Source organism: Athene noctua, chromosome 10 (assembly GCF_965140245.1).
Source record: "Athene noctua chromosome 10, bAthNoc1.hap1.1, whole genome shotgun sequence".
NCBI lineage: Eukaryota > Metazoa > Chordata > Aves > Strigiformes > Strigidae > Athene > Athene noctua.
The window spans coordinates 8,062,219-8,087,678 of record NC_134046.1 but is presented as its reverse complement, the minus strand read 5'-3'; the positions used below and the strand labels follow the sequence as shown (position 1 = coordinate 8,087,678).

General features: G+C 38.9%; 1 protein-coding gene across 5 annotated transcripts in view; it reads left to right on the top strand.

Annotated features, from left to right (window-relative positions):
• TAFA4 (TAFA chemokine like family member 4) overlaps positions 1-25,460 on the top strand; it is an 83,510-nt gene that overhangs the window by 42,397 nt on the left and 15,653 nt on the right. For all 5 annotated transcript variants that reach the window (XM_074914573.1, XM_074914574.1, XM_074914571.1 and 2 more), the window contains one exon: positions 23,994-24,149. In XM_074914573.1, the coding sequence (XP_074770674.1) occupies positions 23,994-24,149 (156 nt within the window). The remainder of the gene's footprint in view (positions 1-23,993; positions 24,150-25,460) is intronic.

The following is a 25,460-nucleotide window of genomic DNA, read 5'->3' as shown; positions in this document are numbered from 1 at the left end:
TTTTTGCTTTTTTCTATATATATTTGAAAATCAATAGGTAGTATTTTCTTTAAAAAATGTCAATTAATATTATAACCTACTCTAAGTAAAGCACTAAGCAAAGAATTGATGCCTAAAAAGAAGACGGTGTGAAACACAGAAGGATAAATACTGTGCTTCAGTGAGAATGTGTATAAAGAACAACATCCAACTCTGAAGTGCTCTCTGGGGCAATGAGAGCTCCTTGTTATTTTTTGCATAAATCTGATGACTTAAGCTATCTGCTCTGTGAAAGGAAGATAATGTCAGGCTGATTGATAGAGTGAACAGGACATGACAGTCTTCAAGAAAGAAGAAAGGCAGAAATCACTTTCAGTGGACAGGATCTCATGATGCCGTTGAGTACTTGATAAGCCAATTGAAATTCAAAAATCACATTTAAATTACTGAATGATGAAATGAGAGGAAGATAAATAGGTCTATGCTAATGATTACATACCCTCTTGACTAGAATCAGAGATTAAATAATGTATTGTACATTTTCAGTTAATTCTGCTGCCCTGTATCCAAACAAGTGTTAAAGTTTAAAACATGGTTAAGCAGTGATCTGGTAGAAAGTTGCAAAGGCTGAGATTACTCTTCATGTTATGTGCTATGCAAGTCTTGTTTATGCAACGTGCATATTGGTGTGTGAATTACCAGGGCTTTAATGCTAGATGTTTGGGTTTTTTTTAAAAAGGTAAATGGGCTTTGGTATTATATACCATTATTATATGCCGATGGTTTGTTATACAGGCACATCAAGGACATCTGTTTACTGAGAAGACATAACTCTCTTAATCCATCTGAAATTAAGCACTGAGAGGGTCCTGGGCTTGATGTTTTGTTCAGACAGAGCTAAACTGAACAGATGGTAGAAAATAAGGACAGATATACTTGCAGATTCTCTGTAGAAATCTGACTTGGTGCCTGGTGCAATGTATAGCAACTAATCACAGGGCAGCTCTAAGTTTTTTTTGTGACTCCAGTAGAATATTATTTATAACACCCAGGACCTGATGGAGAGGAGAGGGGTTCTGATTGTATCCCTGCTTTTCAGGAAGGATAGCGAGGAGGACAACATGTGTCTGTCTTTCCAACTGCTGTACAAATCCCAAGATAATTAAAGAGTTAGGCTGATGTGGATAAGTCCTCGGTAGTCAAAACAGATGAAATGTGAATAATGATTATTCCATTCTGCTGATGGTGTAGTTGAATCTACTGGTACTGGTAAATGGTGTTTATTGGGCCACAGTTCACTTGCTTCCTCCCATACACCAAAAAGAAAGCATCATCCCCTTCTTTGTTGGCTGCTACACCACTACTGCTGTTTGGGAGAGCTTTGTGTAGTGGTATTTGATGCTGTGGATTAAACGATAATTTTGTGTTGCTTATAGTAATTTTACAGGAAATATTGGGAAGGTAGGAAAAATATGGACCTAGAGAAACAAGAGTCAGTCTCAGAAGCATCTCACAAAGCAGTGTTGATTGTACAGTTAGACTGCTGAGGAAAGCTTTGTCTCTTTCTGTCTCCTAGTTCCAAGTCAGTCCACTTCCCCCTGTTTCCCTCCCATTCTGCTTGATTTGCTGAAGAGTTCTTGCCTATTGATGTCTTGCTGTAGAGTCCTATTAGCCTCAGAAATTTATCTTCTTCATAAATTGCCCTGTAGACTGTACCCTGACAATTTGTGTTGGCTTTAAATTGTTGTCACTGCATCTGCTTCATCATCCACAAGTAATGATCTTGATAATGAAAATGTTATGCTATCATTTACCAATTCTGAGGCCCTCTGTTATCTATGAGGGGATGCTAAGTAAATAGCAGAGTATCAGTCTTATTTTGCTCTACACATCTATATTCTGAGCTCTCAAGTACTGAAACAAGGCAGATATGGGCTTTTAAAGCCAGATTTAACAGGATATTTAGATACCTATCACTGCAGATTAGCAGCCAGTAGGATTTTTCAAATGTGTGTATGCAAGGTAGTTGCTGAACTTCCATTTCAGCTGCAATGAAATTTGTAGATTTGAAGACCTGAAATTTGTGATGGTATAAGCTGAGATCCTGCATGTTACAAAGCTCTGTGTAACCATCCCTCAGTCAGCTCTAGCCTCTTATAACAGCTAAACAACTGCAAGATTGAAGCAGATCAAGTCCATAGAGTGATTTCAAAGGCAGCACCAGGTGTGAGCTGGAGGAGCAGAGTGCCTCTTTTGTCCTTGTGCAGGAGCAGACTGTTAGAAGGGTTTCTTACTCTGCACCTGTTTTATTTCATATTCTCTGAAAACTTTTGTCTTGGATGGCATTGACAGCAAGGTGCAGAATAAGCATCAGCCCGACTGACTCAGACTCAGCCCTTGTTATCCATCCATCTTTACTCAAGTGCTTTCTACCCAACCTTCCCACTGGATGGCAGCAGCAGAACACATCCATATATTCCTTTTTTTTTGTCTAAGTGGTGGGACTGTCCAAGTTAGAACATACTCTCCCAGCTTTCATGCGACTGTCTCCTTACTTAATCTTCTATTATTTGCCTCTGTGTATCCAGGAGAGGCACAGCTTGGTCTTTGGTTTCCTCTTCCCACAGTGTCCAAGAATACGTATTGCTAGATCTTCAAAGTGCTGGGGGTGCTGAGTCAGACAGTGAGTGCCGTGGGCCTGGGGTGGGTCAGACTGAAGCAATGACCAGCTCAGGTCATGTAGAACTTTACCTAGAAAAGGAACAGAAACTGAGCATGAGTGTTTCCTTTCCAATTTTTATTAGGTTGTATCAACCACAATTAAAACAGGCAGGTATTTACTGCCAGATAGCACGGACAAATAATTTAATTTCCAACTGCTTAAAAAATGGTCCTCATCTTAGCAGGCTTTGTAATTAGATTTGACCTTGAGCAATCCCACATTTCTCATGTTACTTGAAGCAGTATCTGAATTTTAGAGTCTATTGAAAATGTAAATTGCTACTTAAAATTTGTATCAAAATCTTGTGTAGCATTGTACCATTAAAACATAACATGTTTTTTAACTGAATGTCATGATTTTATGATGAGTGCTCGAACCTAAGATACTTTATATGTGTGCCAGCATTTAAATGGGATCCAGCCTGCCTTTGAGCCTAATAATCTATTAGGATGAAAGTGTGGGCAGTTCACCTCTGTCTCAGTGCTGTATTTTTCGGCTATTTGTGTGCCAAGTCTGTACAGTAAGAAGAGATTTGTACACTTAAGGCTTTCTCTGCAGTATGAGAAAGTCCCACAAAAATTAAAATTCCAATGATGGTAACATTTTTGGGTGTCTAGGTAGAGACTGAACTTCAATCAACAGAACAAGAGCTTTTTTATCTTTTGACACCTGGTCTCCCGCAATTAAATGTTGAGAGTTGTGGTGGGTTGGTTTTTTTTTTTTTTTTTTTTTTTTGTTTTTAATTAGTAAATACTGTAGCTAAAATGACAGCAAGATATATTTTGGAAAATATCACACCTGCTTTCTTTGGAGGTGGTTCGAGTTTTAAGAGGAAATATTTGTATTTAGTAGGGGATGAATGTGTTATTAAGTGGGTAGAATGAAGACAGTGCTGTTTGGTGCAAGCAGCAAAGATCAAAACACAGCCTTTCTCTAGAGCAGCAGAGCCTATAAATGCTGGAGCAGTGATACCCAGTGACTGGATTGTTAACAGTAATCCCATGGTAGTTCCTCTTGGATGTGTAGAAGAAACTTAATGCCAGTCACAGATCCTAGTGATGGTGCTAGGCAAGAATGTGGAGGTAATAAAGTAAGGAGAATTATTATGTGGGGAAAAATGCATGCTTGGAGCTTGTACAGGTTTGACCTCGGCTATGGCCCTTAATCTTGGAAAGAAACAAGATGTTGGCAACTTGTTCACCTGCTTCTGAACTTGCTTGCAGATATAGTGACATAAACCTGTTTGAAACTTATCAGCACAAACCATGTGCACTGGCCAAATGCATTATCTGATGCTGTGCTATAGAAATCGGGGATGTTTGACTTATGGGACTGTCCCAGATGTTGAATTTATCTGATTGGCTTAAAAGCCTAAAGGAAAAACTGCTTAGAAATAAAGAGATCTCTTAATTAGGGTTAATTGTGTCATTCAGAGGAGGTAACTTGTTAGCATTATTAATCTAGCTCTGTGATTGACCCTTTGGGACTGGTGCTGTGTATGCCCCAGGTGACAGACGATGGAAGATCCACAGAGAGGACAGTTCTAGCAGGCAGCCACATGAAATAATCCGTATGAAATTGGGGAGTTTAAGGGGAATTTGGGAGTTTTAAGGGCACAGCATAGATGTGTACTGGGATTCTCTCCTGTACATTCATTAGGAAAGGATACAATATAATCAAGAGATGATTTATGTAGTTGTAATAGTTGTTTAAAAAGGCTGCTGTTAAGTAGATCCCTATGTTGGTGTCTTGTTCCAACTATTGGGATTAGCTACAGGTGGCAAGAACAATGCTTTGGTTTTTGTCCTGAGCAGGTTGTTTCTTCCTTCTCTTCAGTTAATCTGTTCCATTTTGGTTTGCTCTTGTGTATTGTGATACTTGTCAATCCAGCATGTCCTGAATTCATTATGATATGTTTCAGAGTAAATGGAACTGGGACTGTTGCAGAGAGCAGGATATAGCTGAGTCTTACTGTGTTTAGTGAGACTTTTTAATCCCCAGTGCTTTCCAAAAGGGGAAACATGTATACATCTTGCATTTCAAACACCTCTTAGCCCTGAAGGACTAAAATTCCTAAAGGAGCAGGACATACATAATTTTACAGTCCCTCTAACTGTCACTGGCTCCCCAATAATTTTTTGAAGCTGCTGGGCTAAATCCAGTCAAATGAAGATCTTGAATGTGGTAGGGTTTCTAGGAATGTGGAGAAAACCAACAGTGAGGTACATTATTGCCCCCACTAAGAGAAAGCTGCAGTGTAATTGTGAGGGTTACCTGCCCTGTGTGTCCTGGCAGCTTGCTGATTAATACACCTCTGTGTTGGAACCAGCACTTTCCCTGTAATTAGGGGGCACAGAAGATGCCTGAGTACTGTGAAGTGGATGAGAGTGGACACCATGGCAATGATGTGAGATGGGGACAGAAAACAGACATGTCGTGGATACAACTTGGTAGAACAGTACAATCACTGAGGGATTACTTCTTACAGACACCCCAAGAAGAGATGGTCGCTTCTGAAATGAGTTTTGACTTGTTTAATGTCAGAAAAATTGGTTTCTTCTGGTGGGAGAAGATGGTGATGATTTGAATGCTGGTTTTCATGGCATTGCCACTGTGAAATGGGCCAGATGTAAGATTGTCTGTGGGGCAATTTCATCTAGCCTGCGGTGATAGAGGAGCAGGTATTGCACTAGCTTGAAAAATCCAGTAAGTACGTACATGGGCAGCTGCTTATGGCTACAACCTGTAGCTGTTGTGTTAGTGTGGACTGTGATCCCACCACTGGGGGCCATCCCTCCCAGCACAACCACTGCCATTCTCCTGTGTGAGTGTCCAACTCACACTTAATTTCCATTCTATTGGATTCTGATTATTAGATATCATGCATCTAAGTTAGTAACAACAAATGCTGAGCTGCAAATGTCATTGTTTTCTATGCTCCTGGGTCACCTTTTAGATGCTTCTGAAAAGCCTGTCTGCAAAGTCTAACTCCTATTAACCACTTTTATTTTATTATATGAGCAATGTTACTCCTGATCCTGAAATTACATGGAAAGACCAATGGCAACTTGCCTGTCGCATCTCTTTAATTTTGTTTCATGTTCAGCGCCGAAGTTATAAAATGTGTTTAGCAGGATCCCATAAAAAATTGCAAGCTGAGAACGGAATAGTGATGGAAAGTAACTGTTTAGTTAGCCAGATCATATAATTGTAATGCTGTGTGTTGCCAGGAAGGACTTACTCCAGGTTGCTTGCAGAGTTGCTCTTTTGAACCTCCTGGAAACCTGGAGGAAGTCTAATTTGGGAAATTTTATGGATTTCTTTATGTAATAGTTCTAAGAAGCCTTGCCCCCAGTGACCTAATTATGTCACCTGCATGCCATACAACCCTGCACTCAAGCAAGACTGCCACAAGGCATGTGAGCTTTGTAGTGAAATTTTTTTGTAAACTGGATTTCACCTTTTCTTCCCCCCCCTCCCAGTACAAGCTGCTGACTTCAACATGTTACCTGAGGTTGGAAGCTCCACTGATTTTTGTTTTGTTTGGGGCTGGTTTTTTTTCTTCCTTTCCAAAAGGCCAAGGATGCAATGATAAAACTCATTTGTCTTTTTAATTTTTACATTGTAATTAGAGCTAAGAGAGGCTGGAAAGAGATGCCAGGCAAATAAGCTCTTTTCCTTTAAAAGCTCTCCGGGCATATAACTGAGTCTTGGGAGAGCTTTAAAGGAAAGCAGTAATGGAAATTCTGCAGAAAAGGAAAAATAAGCCAACAAAACTGAGACTTAAGTGTGCTATTTTTATTCAGGGCTGGGGGTAAAAAAGACTCTGGTACCTCCTGGGTTCCTTTTCAGATAAAACATTTGAATCACTAATTATTTTTAAACGTTCTTTTTGTACGGATGAGCTTCCCTCTTTGTTTCTGCCTGGCTGATTTCCCCAGTACTGAGATTTTAGGTGATTGAAGATGATGTTGATCTTACTTGGAGGTTTTGGAGTCATTTTACCTCATCTTTGTTTGAAAATCTGGTTGTTCTTGCTGTGAGATCAGTAATTTTCATGAAGTTTTGTTTTTCTAGAAGGCAAAGCCCCAAACCACACAAACCCCAACTTATTTAAATGCTTTTAGTTGAATAGCTGTGGAATTTAGCACCTGGATCTCAGTGTTTAAAAATGCCACACCTTTCACTCAGGCAGAGCACTGAGTTAGCAACAAAGCACAGTCACAGTCATCTATGTTTATAACAGCAAAGAAAGTGAAGGTGGTGGTGAGAGAGACTGAATGGCAAAGGGTCGAGTTGCCAGTGCTGGTCTCTTGAGAAGCTGAAAGGCAGGATTTCTCATGCATTTGGGCAGGATTCTACAGTTTTAAGTCAGTAGATCTCCAACGGTAGAGCAATGCAAAGCTGCATTCATGCATGGATCTGCTGATAGGTTTGCTTTAGCACAGCAGTTTCTTTGTTTCTAGGAGACGCGTATGCAAAATTTCCATTATTTGTTCCCTTCTGAATGCATCTAGTGCAGTGAACTCCAAAGTCTTTCTTTTTCCAACTGATCCTCTAATAGGCCCCTGACTTCTGCTGTCGGTGGCTTTTTCCTTAGTATTTAATGACCTTTGTTGTATAAATACTAGTTTGTAGAATTAAAATGATGACTCTGAATGTTGCTCTGAAAGTCAGAGATGTTGCAGAACTAAACCACAATTTTCACTGACACATCACCCTGCGTGTGAGACTTATGGTTTTGCATTCCATGTATGAGAAGAAAGCCTCATCTTGTGCTTGCATTCCTGAGGACAAATGAAAACAAATGTTTTTGAACAAGATTTCTTTCGATGAACCAGATACCCAGTTAAAAATGAAACTCAAGCCCTTTTTTACTTATGCAATGACTAGATTTTAGTCTTTTTAAGGAAGAGATGTCCAGGTGAATACACTGGGCCTTAGCTGATGTTGCTTAAAACTGGATTATTCCTCCCTCCCCTGGTGGGGCCATGAGTGGTTACCTTTTCCTCATTTCTTTTTGGTTGGATGTGGAAGATTGCAAAGGTGGTTTTCTCCCCCTCTCGTTTAATAACTATCCTTTGGATTTTTTGAACTGATTTGGGTTTTTTCATTGTTTTCAGAGACTTAGTGAAGGCTGCTTTCTTTTAGCTTGAGGACAGGGGTGAAGATCAAAATGATGTGTCATCCATGGTCTGAAGTGAGAGAAGGATAGATAGCAGTTATGATTTGTGAGCTGAATGGTAAATGATGGGTATTTTTAAATTTCCAAAACTAAATTTTGGAAACTAGCAATATCCCCATCATCAATGCTGTTCTCAACTATGCACCTAACTTACCTGTTATTAGTTTTTCCAGTGATATCAACAAAGTCAATGGGCTTGACTTTTTTTATTACCTGTGCCTTCATGCAGTCACTGCCCTGGTATAAATGCTATCATTTGGACGTTAGCAAGCAGCTGTAAACCTCTATTCCTTATTGCTCCCTTGTAACTCTGAGCTATGATGCAGCTCAGCATGCAGATTTTTGAGTAAGGAGAGGCAATAGCTTTCAACATAAACAAGTCCGCTGGGTCACATTAACCTCCTTCAGTCTCTGTGTTAAATAATTAAAATAAACTAGGTAGTGTTTAACTATACGTATTTAGAGGCTTACTGGAGGAGCTTATTAGTTCAGTAACGTAACACAGTGTCTTAAACCTTTCTGAGCTCCAGGATCTCTTATTAAATATTTAGTGCATATTGCTGAAAAAGTCAAGATTTGCTTTGTTTTTTGGAGGCAGTTGCTACTCTCAAAGTTCTTTTAGCTTTTATAATACTGGCCATCTATAAATAGTACTTTTCTCAAGTTGTCATTTCTTGCCACGAAGGAGTATGTTTCACTTGTACTGATCTTAATAGTACCCCAAGAATTAATACTTGCAGAAGGCTTTGCAATGCATCCTTGTTGTATTCTACAGAACCACCTCAAATACGTTTTTTTAAGCAATTCATTTGACAGCAGCTCCTTCAGACAGAAAGAAGATACGTGTCAGCTGCTGCCTGTGGTTTAGAGACGTCAATATTTCTCCTCTTCTGTTTCCAAAACTGTCAAAATGAAATTAGTTAATTGGCGAGCATTTCTGTGTAGTTGCTGTGGATTAGTAATTATTGGTGACAAGAGCTGCTGGATGTGCACTAATACAGTACAGCAAAACCTAAAATGTGAAAATAAGGCATTATCCTGCATTACTGTTATGACTAGTCATTTTGCCATAGTCTGACTTGCTGTAGATTCAAACCTTCAAGTTCAAGGTCTTCTTGCCAGGAGAGAGAAGATTTTTGCTTTGTACATAGCAGAGTTTTAGAAGACTTGCTGTATAGCTGAGCAAAGGCAGTTTCGTGGATTAAAATAGCATCAGTGATATCTCTTGTCTCTAGGGTAATGAGTTATGAGCAAATCAAAGACCTCCAGGAACGGATTTTGTTTCTGTGGAGTCTCTATTAGATGATACTGTATAGTAAACAAATTGTTTCACTGAGCCCATTCTCATTTTGTCTAATTGCCTTTCTTGGTTCGGTACTGGTGAAGATAAGACATAAGCCACGTTGTGTTTACTTTTACGCCGAAGGACTGATTGCTTACTAAAAGAAGCTAGACTATGTGCTTTCTCTCTACCTGTAGCTGGAAACTGGCCACTCCTTTCTACAGGCTCTTTTTAAAAGATTTTAATTTAGCACTTTCTGTGTTGTTCCATGGTCTGATGTGGCAGCTGAGAGAAAGAGTCCCTGTTCAGCTTCAGTAAAAGCATCAACTTTGTAGTGTGAAAGTATCCGGGCAAGCCATTTACAGAATCCTGCAAACAAAGATGTTTTCCACTTCTAACAGTAAGCCTCCATAAATTGTCTGCGTGCCTCGAAACATAAACTATCTAATAATCCACCTCTATCCAAATACCTAAAATTACTTAAAAGCTGACAAAGGATAATGTGTTGGACTGGCAGCATGTTGAATCTCTAATATAGGATCTATTCATCCCAGTAATTGCCATCCACCTCTTGTCTGAAACTTACCTGTTCTTTAAGCAGTGAATCATGATCAGTCATAACACTATTCTCACTAATACTAGGAAGGATGTGTGAGAAATTCTTTTAAAGAAGGTAGTCCCAATTTTGACAAGACACTTCGTGCACAAATATGTCAGTTTTTTCACTGTAGTATTTTCAGGCTTTATGGCATCCAGATTAACAGACTTTTCCTCTTTTCTACTGGAATTTTAACTGAAATATAATTTAATTAAAAAAAATTTTCCCTCTGGTTTAAACTGACAGGAACATTAAAAGAAATAGAAATCTATTCTCTCTTACCCAATTTTAGTGCTTTTTACATAACAATGTATTACCAAAGTTCCTGATAAGCTGTCAATGTTTTTAAATAAATTAAAAAAAGGAAATGAGTTATGATTTTCAAGAGACTGCACCTTTTAATTTCAAAATGCAAAATGCATTCCTGCAGGAGATAAATGATGCTGTTTTTTCTAGTCCATTGAAAGTATAATAGCTGTCAAGTTTGTTGCCAAATAACATGTCTGATTTCATGTCTAATAGTTAGCAAAATTTAATGAGTACAAGCTGAAAAAGGAAATAGTTCTCAGTAGGAGGGTAGCTGAGTTCTTCTTTTGACACACCCCATTCATTTGATTGTAAAAGATACCTATAGGTGGCCATTCATGCTCTCAGTGCCTCTCCTGTGTTAAAGAATGGATGTGAAGCCAGGGCACCTTGGAAACGAATCCACCCCAGCTCAAAGTCTGAATAGATTTCAAGAGGAGGAAAAAAGGGCAGCCTTTGTAGTTAACAAGAGGGCGTTGGTGGTCTGAGATCTTTGCTACTGATATTAATGTACTTGATATTTAAGGTACTTGTTCCTAAAGCTCAGGAAGGCAGTGAAATTTATACTAAATACAGTGATTCAGTCCTTCAGGTGCCTAACTGTTGCAGCTGGTTTGGAAGCCATACTTGAAAACTTCTCCAAGTTTTTCTGGTGGGAATCATCTGCCAGCTGGATCATCAAAACACAGTGTGTCATGGTCTGAGCGGGTTCTGTGGAGAGGCAGTGGAGAAGTCCTCGTGAGAACTATCACACTTTTCTTTGAGTATCCAGTCCACAACCAATGAAGAACACATGGCTCAGGGACTCTTGTGGATGTTATCTTTCTTGGAGTTGTCATGGTTCTTGGGCGAATCATATTTGCCTACATCACTGTGATGGTTCAGATTTTCAGCTCTTGTCGCTAGGATGTGTTGGAGTTAAAATAGTCCCCTGAGAAAAGGTGATGCTGAAATGTGTCATTTAGCCACCCTGTGTGGAACTGTACGTGCTAGGAATGAATGTATGTTCTGCTGCTTCCCTCCCTTTTTAGTGAACTTGCATGGCAAAGTTCCTTCAGTAAAAGAAGGTTATTTTAAGTGAAGTGTCAGATGTTTTTAAAGGCCATATCTGAAGGTTGAAGTCTCTCTGGTGCTAAGCCTTGTAAACCAACACTTCATGTAACATGGAGTGAGGGATGTTTTACATTTGATCTACATGGCCAGATCAAATTCTGAATGTGTTGACTCATTGGTCTAGCTTGCTATGTAGTTTTGATTCTCTTCTTCTCAGAAGTAACTTGTTGGATACCTCAATTAAAATATCCTCTTATTTCATATGTTATACATGAGTAACAAGTAAATGACTTGGTTAGAAGTATTTAAACAGGAAGCTTGCAAGCAATAAATCATATATGGTGACAAAAAAGACTTTTGAAAAGCCATTTCTTTGTCAGCGTTTTCATGCTGAATAATGCCATGCCCGTTGCCTACCAATACAATTTTGTTATATTTTTAAAGAAAAACTCAGATTTTTATTAATGTTGAAATGTAGATATTTTTACATTAGAAAATTCAGGCTATTTTGTTAAATAAGTTATGTCATGGCAGTCCAGGTATGTGAATTATTTTCCTTAAATGTTCTGTTTGCCAAGGTACAATTAAACTGGGCTAGCCAGGACTGTCAGTGTGCTGACAACTGAGTTCTCTTCATGGAAGTGGTAGTGCGGAAACAAATACGTTAATTATATTGCTTAATCTCAAATGGTCAGGTTTACATGCTCCAAGGATGTATAGTCACTATAAGGAAGGTCTTGTAATTTCTTGTGTTTGAAAGAGGCACTTGTAAATAATTACAAGATGCAATCAGGTAAGGATAGGATACCTCAATGGATTAGGAATGAGATACAGAGCCTTTCACCTCAAGGTCATTGTTTCTAATCTAGATCTGCTTGGTAGTGTTTGGAAGTGCCATCAGAGGGGTAGTTAGTGTGAAATTAGTTGGAGATCTTAGGGTTGTTAGTAAGTACATATCCAGCTAAGAAAAATTGCTGTGGTTTTCTTTCTGGCTGGCTCCTTCCCTCTTACCTAGATAGGAGACAGAATTTCTGCATTTTCTTGTATCGGGCCGACTGGGTGAGATGAATGTGATTCTGGGCAGTTTCACTGCTGCTGAGAACAACCTGCTGGGCAGTGATGATGCTGTCAGACACGAGTCCTCTGCTGTGGGTACTGGAGGGATGGCAGCAGAGGGAAGCAGAAGAGTAGTTCACATTTAAAGGGGGAGGCTAGTCGAAGAGCAGCGTGAGGTAGGCAATCCAACCATACACAGAAAGCTCTGAAAGTTGCAGGAGTTCAACAGAGGTGAGTGGAAGAGGTTTTTTTCCCATGGCCTTATTCAGCCAGTGTGCAAGTGTGTTGTATAGACCATGAAGGACTTCTCAGCTCATTAATGACAGTGGCACTAATGTAATTGTGGCTGACTTCTGCTGCTGTGATTCACTACAGATTAAACTGACCTTTTCTTGGGTTCCCAGGAACTTCAAGAAAGGGGTCTTGCAGAAGAATCTGCCTTTATGAAGCTGCTACTACTCTGTAGAATAGTGATCACGAGCAATGCCTGTTGGTCCTTTCCACTGTGTCCCTGGTGGGACGCTGAGTTAAAGGAAGTACCAGAAGGATGCTATACATAATCTGATGATGTGCACAGTCTTTCAAAGTTAGTTACCATTATGACAATTTACCTTGCCAGCCAGGCAATGCATCTTTTAAGATCAAGAAAAGCCAACTGCATGAGTAGAAGCTATTTTCTAATGAGTTAGTCAACACAGTTTTTAAAGGTAAGAAAAATAAGCAGTGTGACTGTTGATTTGACTTTTTTTTTTTTTTTTAGAATATGATCAGAAGAAACATTTTAAACGTTTCCCCTTTGTAATGTGCACACTGCAAGAGGAAAAACCCAACTGTTTTAATTAGAGTACCATCTTTGAGGAAAGATAGTGGAACTAATGACAACTGTGCCAGGTCACCTTTAATCTTACTCAGACAAGGGAGATGGTGGAGCATTGCTGTTAAAGTCAATGGCTCTTGGGGGATTCTAACCAGCATTGTGTAAGTTAATGGTGTGCCCTCTCCTGCCACCTATGGCTGCTCCATTATCCTTGAAAGCAGCCATCAAATTTGCACAGCTTTAACAGGAACATCTGCTTCTCTCCCTTGGTTGTTTCCTTCACATCTGCAGTGGTTGTGACAGGACACGTGCTCTTCTTCATTCACCCTAGTTGCACTGACCTTTCCTGTGGTTCATTTTTTATGCTCTGCGTCCTTAATGACTACTCTAATTCATCTCTGCGTTTGCTGATAGTCTCATTAGGGCCAAGGGAAAATTCACTAGGTGAGGAAGCCTGTTGTTTTCTGGTAAGAATTAAAGTTTGTCAAACCTTACAAGCTAGCTGGGATACTTTAGAAAGACAATTTCGCTACATTGTTTCTGCAAGTTGCCCAGTTGTGACAAGTGTTCCTGCCAGAAAGGGCAATGCCTCTCTTCTGTAGCAAATGAAGTATGTCTCCTTTTCTGGCTGACCTAGGGTTTTTTATGGCCAAGATCTAGAAAGATATCCAAATGTCTTCCTGGTATTTAAACATCTCATTTTCACTGATTTCAAATAGATTTCATTGCCCACATAAGAACTGGACATCTAAGAGCCCTTGGGAACATGAGACTTCCCCTTCAATTCCACCTCCTTTGATCCTCTAATCCAAATATGTTCTGTCAAGTGTCCTGGGACTAAGCCAGTGACTGTCTTGCTGCATACAGGTGTAGGAAAGTGCTGTTGCAGCTGCTACATCACAAAATAAATACACTCAGTTATCAGGGAGCAAATTTCCATCTCATGGTAGAAAACCCCCTTCCAAATACAATAATCTGCAAGAGTCAAGAGTCTTCTTAGTCCTTTGAGTGACGACAGTGAGGCTTGAATATGATTCAAAGATTAAATTGTCGGACTTTCTTCCAGAGTTGTAGTCTCTTTCTGTCAAAGCTAAGATATGTTGTGGAGGGAGGCTTTTGATATTCTTCTCCATTTTGTTCCTGTTGTACAGTTATAGGGTACAGTAGCTTCTGTACTATTTTAAAGTTATATTTATTTTTTCACTTTGAGATGAATGGCTTAATTAAAATGGAAAATCTACCTAACTGCTGTAAAGGTCTGTCCATTTTGATAAGAATAAGAAAGGATTGGGTTCTTGAGTGCATGGAAAAGGATCTGTGGAACAGGAAAAATGTATTAATCTCTAGTTTTTCCATTTCTGAGAAGGGTTTGTTAACACTATTTTTACAGATTCATGTAGCTTTTTCATAGCAACTCACATTGTAAGCCTGGGTGATGTGTCTTTATTGTTGCTAGTTGCGGAATGAAACAAGCTAAATATGGGTAGAACAAGCAGTTCTGCAAAAAAAGGCTGCAAAAAGGCCTTTTGCTGCATAAGATCATAGAGTTAATAATATAAATAACATGAAGGAAATAAGGTGAAAGATCAGCATAGGATGTGTGTTTGTGGCAGCACCCATTTTCCTGTGCACCTCGTTATTGGGCACAGATCTCCAAATGGGATTTTCTTGGGTTACAGTCTGCAACTGAAATGTCAAAATTTTAGATTTGCATCTTTATTCTTAAGTAAAGATTAAAAAGTGAAAGTTGAGAGGCTCAAGAAATCTGCAGAACCTTGAAAATGAAGTATTAATGGTGAAGCTTTGAAAAAGTCATCAATATGAAACCAGAAATGTACAGACCCTCACTTCTGAATTCTGACCGTGTTAATTATTGTTTTACTGTTAGCAGTGTAAGTCAGAGTCATGAAGTGAGTTATAACATGGGCCTATGGGAAATTGTTATCAAGTTCTGATTCTCATTTTATTTGAACATGACTATATTTTATTGTTGTCTCTTTCACTGTTACAGTGTAACATAAAATGGTGGGTGCTCTGCAGCGTTATTTTTTCCATAGAAGAAAAAACCACATCATTCAATAATACTGACTAAAAAACGTCTGTTGGCTTTCTGGAAACTTCACTTATGCTTTGCACTTATGGATATAATAGTTAAAATAGCTTAAGTTCAATTAGCTGTTCAGCCAGGTTGGATACAGTCTACACATGCTGAAACCATTTAAAAGTCCTCATGCCACTCAGAATTAAAAATGCGTTTGTGCAATTTAGTTTTATGACATGTTATTGCTTAACTGGCAGCTGGATCTTATACTTGGACTGCTGTGATGCTTTCCTTGTCCATTCCATCAGAATAAACCCAAGATAACCATTACAGCTATATAAAACCTGATATAAAATGAGGCAAACTCTGAAAATAATTAATCAGTGGTGATCAAGACATAGGGGCTTTTCCAGGGATTAAAGACCAGCTGAGGAGCTGATGGCCTGGTGCCCAGTGCATTAACCGATCTGATTGCTTGTAACGTTCCTCAAAATTCCATTTGCCTGATTTGCCTATCGCATGAAAATTTCATCTTGTTTCAGCAATGAAATGTATCATTCCAATTTGTAGTCTTATCCACTGGTCCTGTTTTTTGCAAAAGACAATTCTTCTAGTAGCAACAAATACTGCTGCACGATTTTAATAAGCACAGAGCAATTAATGGAAAGAGAGATTCACTGCCAAAGTCAGTCTTTTAAATTAAGACTGTCAAACAGGCCAACCAGAAAAAAATTCATAAACCATAGCATTTAATGACAACAGTTATGTCTGGATCTTTCTTGAACAGATTCTCAAACGATGATTAACTAATGAATAATTATTCATTTGCCTACCTCTAATTGCCAAATTCAGGCACAGTCTTATTACTTTACAGTCCCATAAAAGTAATTTCATTTAAGGAGGGAAACACACCTTTGCATTTAAAAAATAAAACCCAGAAAAGTGGAAGTTCTTTGTACCTTGTCAATCTGAGCTGTTTTGAGTACTGAAATGGAACAGAGTACAAGTTTCCTTGGTTGCCCTCCTCAGTTTTATCTGTTATGCTTGGACATGAGAATAAAGATTAAATTTCCACTTGAAATGCAGAAAATGCTTCTTTCCCAAACACCTACTTTGTTTTCTGGCAACTGCCGTTTACTTAATCTGCGGAGCCTAATGACTTAGATGACAATTGCTGTTTCATATTCTCTAAGCAAATATCATTCTTGTCTGATGAATGACCTTGAACTGGGTTAAAAATACCTCTGTTATGTAGTAGACTACAAACATTTTTTTTTTTTCTACACAGCTGGGTCCAAAATGGTCACTTGATACTTCAGGTGATGGAAGAATGCTTGAAAGGGCACAAGGCCTAATCTAAAAATGCGTTTTGTTGCATACATGACGCAGACTTAAGAATTTTACTTTGTTTTTTTCTTAAAGTTTATAATAATATTAAAAGAACTTCTGTCATGCCATAGATGTGAAATAACAAGTTGTACAAGTACAGTACTGAGTCTGGGTGTGGTGAGCAGCTACAAATGGCAGCAGGCTGCTGGGCACAGCGAGCTCACCTGAGCCCTGCCACCTGCTAGGGCTGCATTGATGATGTCTTGATCAGCATGGCTTCTGCCATTGACGAACAGCTAGTTATAGATGTGGATGGGTTAGTCCTTTCCAGTTTGTGGTCTCATATATGTTACTATTGCTTTCCTATGCCAAGAGTGACCCTGTTTTTAGAAGCCATCAACTCTCACAATTGGGACAGCAAATTTAATCTTTCTTACAAACCGGTGAATAACTGTAAACTGGGCCTATGTGGATGTGTGTGTACCTGCTTTCTTCAGGCAAGCAGAAATCTCTCTAGGGAACTAGTTTAATTCTTTATCCCTTTCTCTCATCACCAATTTGTGAATGAAGGAACAAATGAGAAAAGAGTGGTCTGCATGTAATAGCAAGAGTGCACGTTAATGGGACATGTGGGAAATACTTCTATGTTACAGAGCACAGAGTTGCTCATTTGCTACAAGTTATGATGGAAACCAAATCTTTCCCTTTTCTTCTCTGCCTCCCCTAAAATAGCCACACAGTAGAAAGTTTCCATCAGGAAAAGATTAGCACCACTTTACTCCAAGGTACTTTATGAAGTTTTATGCTCTTAGATTTCATCTGTACAAGTAATATGTGTGCTTGAACCAGGATGAATATTACTGCCTGGCTGAAAGGCAGTCCTTATTGATTAACTTCAGCGTAGCACCCTGGCAGGTAGAGAGGCTTATGTTTTAATTTGTTTTTGCTTCCAGGTCACTCTTCATCCACCTTTCTTCTCATCTGCAGCAACTTTTCCCTCCTCCCTCCCCCATTTACAGTGCCTACTTTGGTCTCAGCTGTTTTGATTTATCGACCACTCAGATTTAATGCTTTGTTCCATGGAGAAGTCTCAGTGCTTGTGTCTGATCTAAGGTCACCTATGCTACTTATTCCAGGGGACTTTAATCTCCATATGGATGTGACCTCTGACACTTGCCAAAGAATTCACTGTTACATGATTCTCTCCAGCTGTGTCAGCATGTTCCTCTACCTGCACTGAAGGGTTATGCTTTTGATTTCATTAACTTTTTGGGTCTCATTTATCAGGGTTTGAGGTCGTTCACCTTTTTTTCAAATATGCACCTAGGTCTACTGTACCCCTAGGTTTCTTCTCAAACTGATTGCTCCTTTTGAGAGCTGTTGCTTTCCTTGGGTGCCACTTCTTGCCCAAAACAAGTTAAAGTGATTTGGTGCTGGTTTCCCGAATATCCAGTTAAAATGCTGATTGTGATTTTGCACATGCCGTATTACTGGCTTCCACAACCGATGATGCACAAATGTCTTGATTGGAACAAAGGCTGTAACTTTATGGGCTGTGTGAAACACTTCGGATTGAAATTGGCACATTGTGTGAAGATCAACCTCAATTTCTTCATCTGGGAGATCATTATATCTCTGCTTACTAGTTTTGTTACAGGTGTTAGATCTAGTAATCATAGTACTGCTGTGTATTTGAGGAATGTGAGAGTAATGGATAGAAAACTGGATTCCTTGCTCCCATTTTTTTGTGTGTGCCCTACATCTTAACTTTGCCTGTTATTATGGGCAGGTGATTATGGGAAGATATTTCTTATCTCTTTATTTGTAGAGCAGTTGAACTGGCCTTTTGTGGCAGTTCTGGCCTATCTCTGAACAGTCCCTTACAGCTGACAAGTGAAAAGGTAAAACTTTAGAAGTAAAACTGGACTGAATTGTATATGCAGAGATGATTTGTGAGAAAGTGTATCTATAAATATTGTATATGCTTGAGGAAGGAGAGCATCTAAGTCAGGATCTTGTGACGTGAATATGAAATCATTAGGAAAAAATCCAGCTGTTGATAGAATGGTAGTAGAGAAAAGCTCTACTGAAATTCTCAGCTTGGAAGGTGGTCTGTTAATTTTACCTTTGAAGTGACTTTTAGTTTCTTATCTTAAGAAGAGCAGTCATCTTTAGAAACACGCCTTCTCCCCTTTCCTCCCCAAAACCACCTGCTGAGCTGGAGAGGTTCTCATAAATATATTTGGTAAAAAAATGTGAAAAATAGCAAATATTATTTCCTTAATATGTGGTTTTTTTTTTCTGAAAAGATTTGCTTCTTCGTGTGTGCTTCTGCCTATTTGTAAGCAAAAGCCAGCATAAAATGAAGGTAGAACAGATAATGAACTGGCACCAAGCTTTTGAGTGCTTTACTCTTCCAAACAGAATCAGTGCTGACTTCTAAACTCACTTGATTCTCTTACTATTGCCTGCAATATTAGGTTCCATAGCCATTCATCTTTCTATTGACAGACATCCTCTTATCCTTTAAATAAATGATGTAGCTGATTTTGTGCAGAACAAGCTTGCTGGTTTTGAGGCTTACTCGAGAATGTGCTGAGCCAGGGTCATATTGTCCTACTGTCTAGATGCGCTGTTCTCCGCAGTACTAATTGCTTTCTTCATTGAAGAAGGCAGCTTATGAAACAGAGATAAAAACTCCCTTTAAATGTGCCTTTTCCATATGTTTCTTAGCTAAGAAACTAGAAAAAGAGGAGGTTATTCAGGATTTCTGATAAAGACATGCTGCCTGCATGTATATTGTGTTGAAAGAGAATACTCCTTGGGAGTGATTAGAACTAGTCACAGAGATGTGGACAGAATTGGTGAGCAACCTTCTGAAAGCCTTCCTCTTTTTTTGATATTTTCCTTGTGGTTTTGAATTGCGTGGCTATGACGTTTGGTATTTTATTAACAATAATTGTATTTCTCTCTTTTCATTTGAGGATTTCAAAGAGTTTTTAGAAGCATTATCATATTGCATATCTGCCTCCTGACTTCTATGAAGAAAGTGAAAATAAGGTCTTGTCAAATTTTTTAGTTGAAAAAAGTGTATTAAACTGAGAATAAACACTTCAGTGTGATTATTCAGTCAACTCTACTCACAACACTTGTGCTGGTTTGTAATGTGCAAACCTAATAAATTCCTAGTTTGTGCTTTCTTGTTCTTCAGAGGTGATGGCTGCCTTCTCTAAAAACTGTGAAGACTGTCTAGCAGCTCTACACACTCTCATCTTCTGGGCTGGAAAGATAATGAAGAAATGGTCACAGAGCCTTTGTGTGACCAGTCCTTGAGGTCATTAAGAGGCATCTTGGGCTTGGGCAGCTGAAGTCTGTTATTATCTGTAGGTATCTCATTAGGGAAGGCAGCAAAATTCATATCGGGGAGCGGTCCTGGAGGCTGTTTCCTTTAGTGAGCATTATCCCATTATGTCTGTGCCCTGTATGGAGAGATAGGGAAAGTGTCCTTAGTGGACTTGAAGAGCATTGGTGCTTCTAGGGAAGGGAAGCTATAAAGAAATGAGGATTTGGAGAGCAACACATGTGCCAAACTCCCGATCAGAGGTAACCCAGAGCCCCATAGTTTTCCACGTTTATCCCCTGTCCTCCACAGTGCCTGGCTGACAGACCTTCCCTCTTCGGTATGCAGAGGGTGTGCTAAGACAAGAACCTTTCTCTTGTACTGTTGCTGATAAAATGTATTTCTCCTTGGAGAGTTTTCTTATTTAAATGTGAAGATGTAACTGAATTTCAACTGCAAATATTGACAGCCCTTAAGTTGCAGATCTGAATAGGTTTACAGGTGAAGACCTATGAATTTATGGGCTTTTTATAAGTGAGCCCAAAGGGGCTTTGCTCTCCACAGCCTGGCTTTCTCCCTATCTTTCATTGCAGTTCTCCCTGAAATGGCTTTCCTGATGTGTCCAGCATAGAATTCACTTACTGTGATCTTCACACTTTAAAAATTCTTCAGTCCCTGCTCCTCTGATGCCTTGGCTTCCTGAGAATTCATTGAGTATAAAATATTTTATGGCTGTTCTTGAGTTTTTCTGTCATTATGCTCTCAGCTTGTACTTTAAACCTGAGATGAAGGTTTATCTAGTGCAAGATGGAGATTAAAATGTGCAGGAGAGTATTCTTATATTTTTTTCTTTTTGCTGCCTTTGGGCACCTGAATGTAGATACAACAGGTTTCAGTAGATCTAGGCAGAGAATAAACTGAGTTGATGGTTAGTTTTTAAGATACTCTGTGAGTTTTCTCAAATCTGAAAGCCACTCTGCAAACTGAGTGCTTGTCCTCTAGATTGCTGAACACTGACAAAAATGGGACACAAATGCTAACACTTAGCATTTGTTCAGCACCTGTTCACAGATGTGTCTGAATATTAAGAAGTAATGTATATAGTGTTCAACAGAATAAAAAGTGTTAAGATTTGCGTGAACAAGCAGGAGGAAATATAGATGTGAACATGTAGGAGGGAAAGACTATTACAAGGGCAATCCAATTAATGCAAATGATGCATGCAGATGTCTTTGGCTTTTTGGTACCTTTCACTGTTATACTCCATAAGAGCTCTGCTCTAGGGACAAGGGAGGAGAGCGCTGTCTTCCTTTGCATGTCAGAAGTACTTTCAACCCTTAGCATCCTGCCCCTGCCAGCAGATGAAGAGGGGACACCTGCTCTTTACCTGCTTGTGTAGCTTCAAAGCATGAATAAATGTACAAGTAAAACAGCTACTAATTCAAGGGGTGCACTTATGAGGTAACTTAATTTTGCCTTCTGCAAACAGCTGTGTGCCTTTGACTCCTGGCCCTTCAAGTGAGCGCTGTTACTTTTTTAAATTCAAACAAGATAATTGAAAAGGAGCCCCAGTTTTTTTGGGCTGCATGCTTAGGGCCAACCCATTTGATTTATTTTGGTATTGACTTAACAGGAGTGTTCACCTAAAGGAAGCAGGATTTGAGCTTGAAAATAGACATTCTTTCAGCTACATATTGATCATTGGAGCGAGATCTAGTCCATCCTTATGATGTACTGCCTGAAAAAATAGCTTCTACTCTTATCTTGGCATCTGATGTCTGGTGAATAATGAGTTTAATTAAAAAAACCTGGCTGCTTGGTCTTTCAGATGAGATACATGGCGAACTCAAGTATGTGGCCTGAGCAGTTCCAGATTTTGGCTTTTTCTTCTTTCCCTTATAAAATCTCCTCTCAAGAGACAGTCCAGACTGACCTTGCTCTCCTGAAGTCAGTAGAAATTTTGTTGTTGACTCTAGTGAATGCAGGACCACCACTGTAAGCACGGTAGGAAACCAATGGAAATTTACCCTGTTTACTCCAAAGAGTTTTGTTTCAGGCTGTAGAGCTCATAATGAATTAATTTAAATAAATACACTCTCTTAAATGAACAACCTTGTTTTACAAAATCTTTTCTGTCAGAACCTCTGGCCATCTGCTTATTATCTCCAGACATCATGCGACGTGTTTTGTGGGACAATACTTTGGAATCAAGTAACATGACCAGTTTAATTTTTCTGTTTGTATATTTATTTTCCATACTGACTTACAGAAAAGCCACTGTCCTACAAACTGGTAGCTGTGTTCATTTTTTTTCATGTTTATTATGATATGGGTATTGGGTACTTGTATGAAAATTCAGTCTGCTAATAATTTTATTACAGTAGCTATGTAAGATACTTTTATGCTGTCTTCAACATTTTTCCAACTTGCTGTAAAATACCTTATGCATTTTTGTGCTGCAGCATAATTTGCTTAAAGCTACAATGTAGCTTTTTCCTTCAGAAAAAAACCAAAGCACATCTCTGTATATATAATTTCTTTTTACATGTTGAGTTTAGAAGACTAAATTTCCTTTCCAAGATTGCATATACGTAGTTTCTTGTCCACTGAGGTGGCTGTGAATACAAATTTGGCAACAAAAGTCAGGCAGCCCTTTAGCTGTGCTTGAAATACTTGTGAAACCAAAAGACACACAGCAAAGGAATACTGTCAAGCCAACCTTTTAAAAAGGTTTTGGGGTTTTTTTAATACTCTCTTTTTTTTTTTTTTTTTAAAACCCCCTTAGAAGACTAAATTTAATTGCTAACTCTTTTGAAGGTTACATTTCCCACTTAATCAACTGATAACAATTTCTGCCCAAAAGCTACAGTGATCTTAATCACTCAGTAAGTTTTCATATATAAGGATGTAAGCCTGGTCATATTGCATCAGACCAAAGTGTTCTCTGTTTCAAAATCCTGTGTCTGGTATTAGTAACAGATACTGTAAAAACAAAACCAAAGCAGGGCAAGCATGGAGTGAGTAGGAAAGAGGACAATCGTCCAAGTTTACCACTTGGAGGATTTTGTTTCTGAAAAGTGCGCTCCCTTTCACCTTTCTTTAGTCTGCTGTGCCTTTGATATTGCCCACACCTACACCAATATCTGTACCGTAGTCTCTTCTTGTATAAGGAGCCTGTACTGCTTTGATGGTGAATATTTTTATTATTCTCTGTGTTGTCTCTGTGTCTAGCTCACTTATTAAAAAACTCACCCTGTTCTGTAGTGCTGTTAATTTACAAGGTGCTTTACAAACATAGATAAGAGCCATCCAAGGCTCTGCTCTAAATAAGACGAGACAAATGCAAGATGAAACACTTGAAGGCTGTTCAGGAAAGTGAGGACATGGAAATGATTTATGCAAAGAGGACAGGGGTTTTGTGAAGTGGGGTTACTGAGAAAGGGTTTTAGACAGGCCAGAGAGTAAATGTGGCAGTAGAGGAAAATGGTCAGGTGCAAGGAGTAGTGGAGCTAAGATGTGAATGGAGGAGCAAGGAAAGGAGAGGAAGGGGAAAATAAACTCAGAGAAACAGGGAACAGTGAATTGTGGGGAAAGGCACCTGAGAGGAAAGCAATAGGGTAGAATATTTATCACAGGCTTCTTTAAAGTGGTCTGGGAGGGAACTCAGGAAATCCATATAGCTTGTGAGAGGTTTTTTTGTTTGTTTGTTTGTTTTTTGACAAAACTTGACCATCTATGACAGCTTTTCAGCCTACCTTGTTCTTAGCCTACCTACAATGTTAGGCATAGCAAGCAGTGCTTATATGTTGTTATGTTAGAAAGTTTCCCTACTTTCTAAAGATAAAAATACTTATTTAAGATAAGTCTCTCTTGCATTAAGTATTACCCTGTCTGTTGTGTCCATTTATGAAGGGAAAGAATTAAATATAAAACCTAATGCAAGACAGGAAACCAAAGGAAGGAGGTGTGTGCTCTGTCTCTGAATGTCGTCTTATCTAATCCATCTAATTGACTACTCCAATCTCCTTTTTCCCCATGGCTTTGTAAGGGCCACACAAGATAGACTGAAAAATTGACTTGTTATGATGAACTAATCTTTATTATTAAGAGTAGGATAAACTCAGGGAATAAGCCAGATCCTACAAGACGCTTTGCCCTTTTGTCTTCCTGGGATTTAAACTGGCATTCAAGAGATTTGATATCTTATAGGACTGTATGAACTCACTTTTTCTTTATGCGCTGATGTTTTGTTTTGCTCTTCGTCACTTATCTCTGCAATTATTAGGCCAGCACCAAGTCAAGCAAGGGACATGTGAAGTTGTGGCAGTGCATCGCTGCTGCAATAAGAACCGGATTGAAGAACGATCGCAAACAGTCAAGTGTTCCTGCTTCCCAGGGCAGGTGGCTGGTACTACAAGGGCTCAGCCCTCATGCGTGGAAGGTAAGCAGGCTCTTGCTCACTCATGGTTCATTAAGATTGTTTGAGAAGTTTAGTCTCCTTGATTGTTTGACTTCCCACTGCCTCAAAAGCATAATCCTTTCTTTTGTTAATTTTGGAAACATCTCTGTGCATTGATGGTAATGAGTCTGTGCATAAATCTGGGTGTAATTAATCCTCTTAATATATGTACTTGTCCGTTTCGTGTCTGTGCCAGTGAAACTTCTTAATTTTTTCACACAAGAATTCTCCTTCAAAACTAGTCTGAAAACAGCAAAAGCCAAGAAATTCAAGCTTAAGATATTAACCCTTCCAGTCGTCTTTAGACTTAGTAGCTTGGCTAAAAGTTCACTGGATAATAAATGCCATAATAATAATAATCATAATAAAAAATGCCCTAAGACTGGGCATCAGAGAGTGCTGGGACAGCTGATTTTGAGAACTGTTCTCTTGATGAATGTTTCACCATTTTATGTGCCTAAAGGACTCTTATTCTGGGCACCAGTGCTACAATGATGCCCCATGTCTATTCAGTTTTGTGTGTTGTAACCTCAAACACATTAGAGTTTGGAGAGCAGAGCAAGCATAATGCTTCACAGGACACAGTGTCTGAGCTAGGGCACCTTCCTGATGAAGGAAGGATGTGTTACAGTTGTCTTAGTCCATCACCTTTCTGGCTAGATGTTGAAATTCTCACAGAGCTCAACGTTGCCAACTTTATGCTTTTAGCAGTATAACTTGTTTGAAATTAAATTGATTGTATGCACTAAAGCTAAAATCTTACCTCGACTGTAATGTTGACCAGGAATTCTGAGCCTATAGAAAACTCGCATCCCTGAGGTTCACTCTGCAGCTCACCCCCACTGTTTCCCACTCTGGCTTACCAGCAGTTCAGAAACTGTGGGTTATCCTTCTTCCTGTTCCACCAGCAGAATTTATTCCCTGGGGGAGAAGTTGCTCTTGTTATTAACTTAGTTAAAAGTTACTCCAGGACAGATTTGATTTTTTTTTTTTTTTTTTAGAAAAAGTTAAGTTACCAGATTCCCCATTCCATTAATTCATAAACAAGACCCTACTGTTTTCATTCCCTTTCACACAAAATTGCAACCTTTTCAAGTTAAAAATAAAAAAAGTGCTTCAAAATCCAATTTTTAATGAGATGTTTAGTTTTAAACATAAAACTAAATGCATGTGATGTATGATTTTTTTTTAACCTATTATCTGTTTTGAGAACTCTTATTTAAGATGCCGTGTAATTCAGAAACACAATCAGCTTTAACTGTGCAATTTGTTAAGTAGTTTTCTCGTCAAATC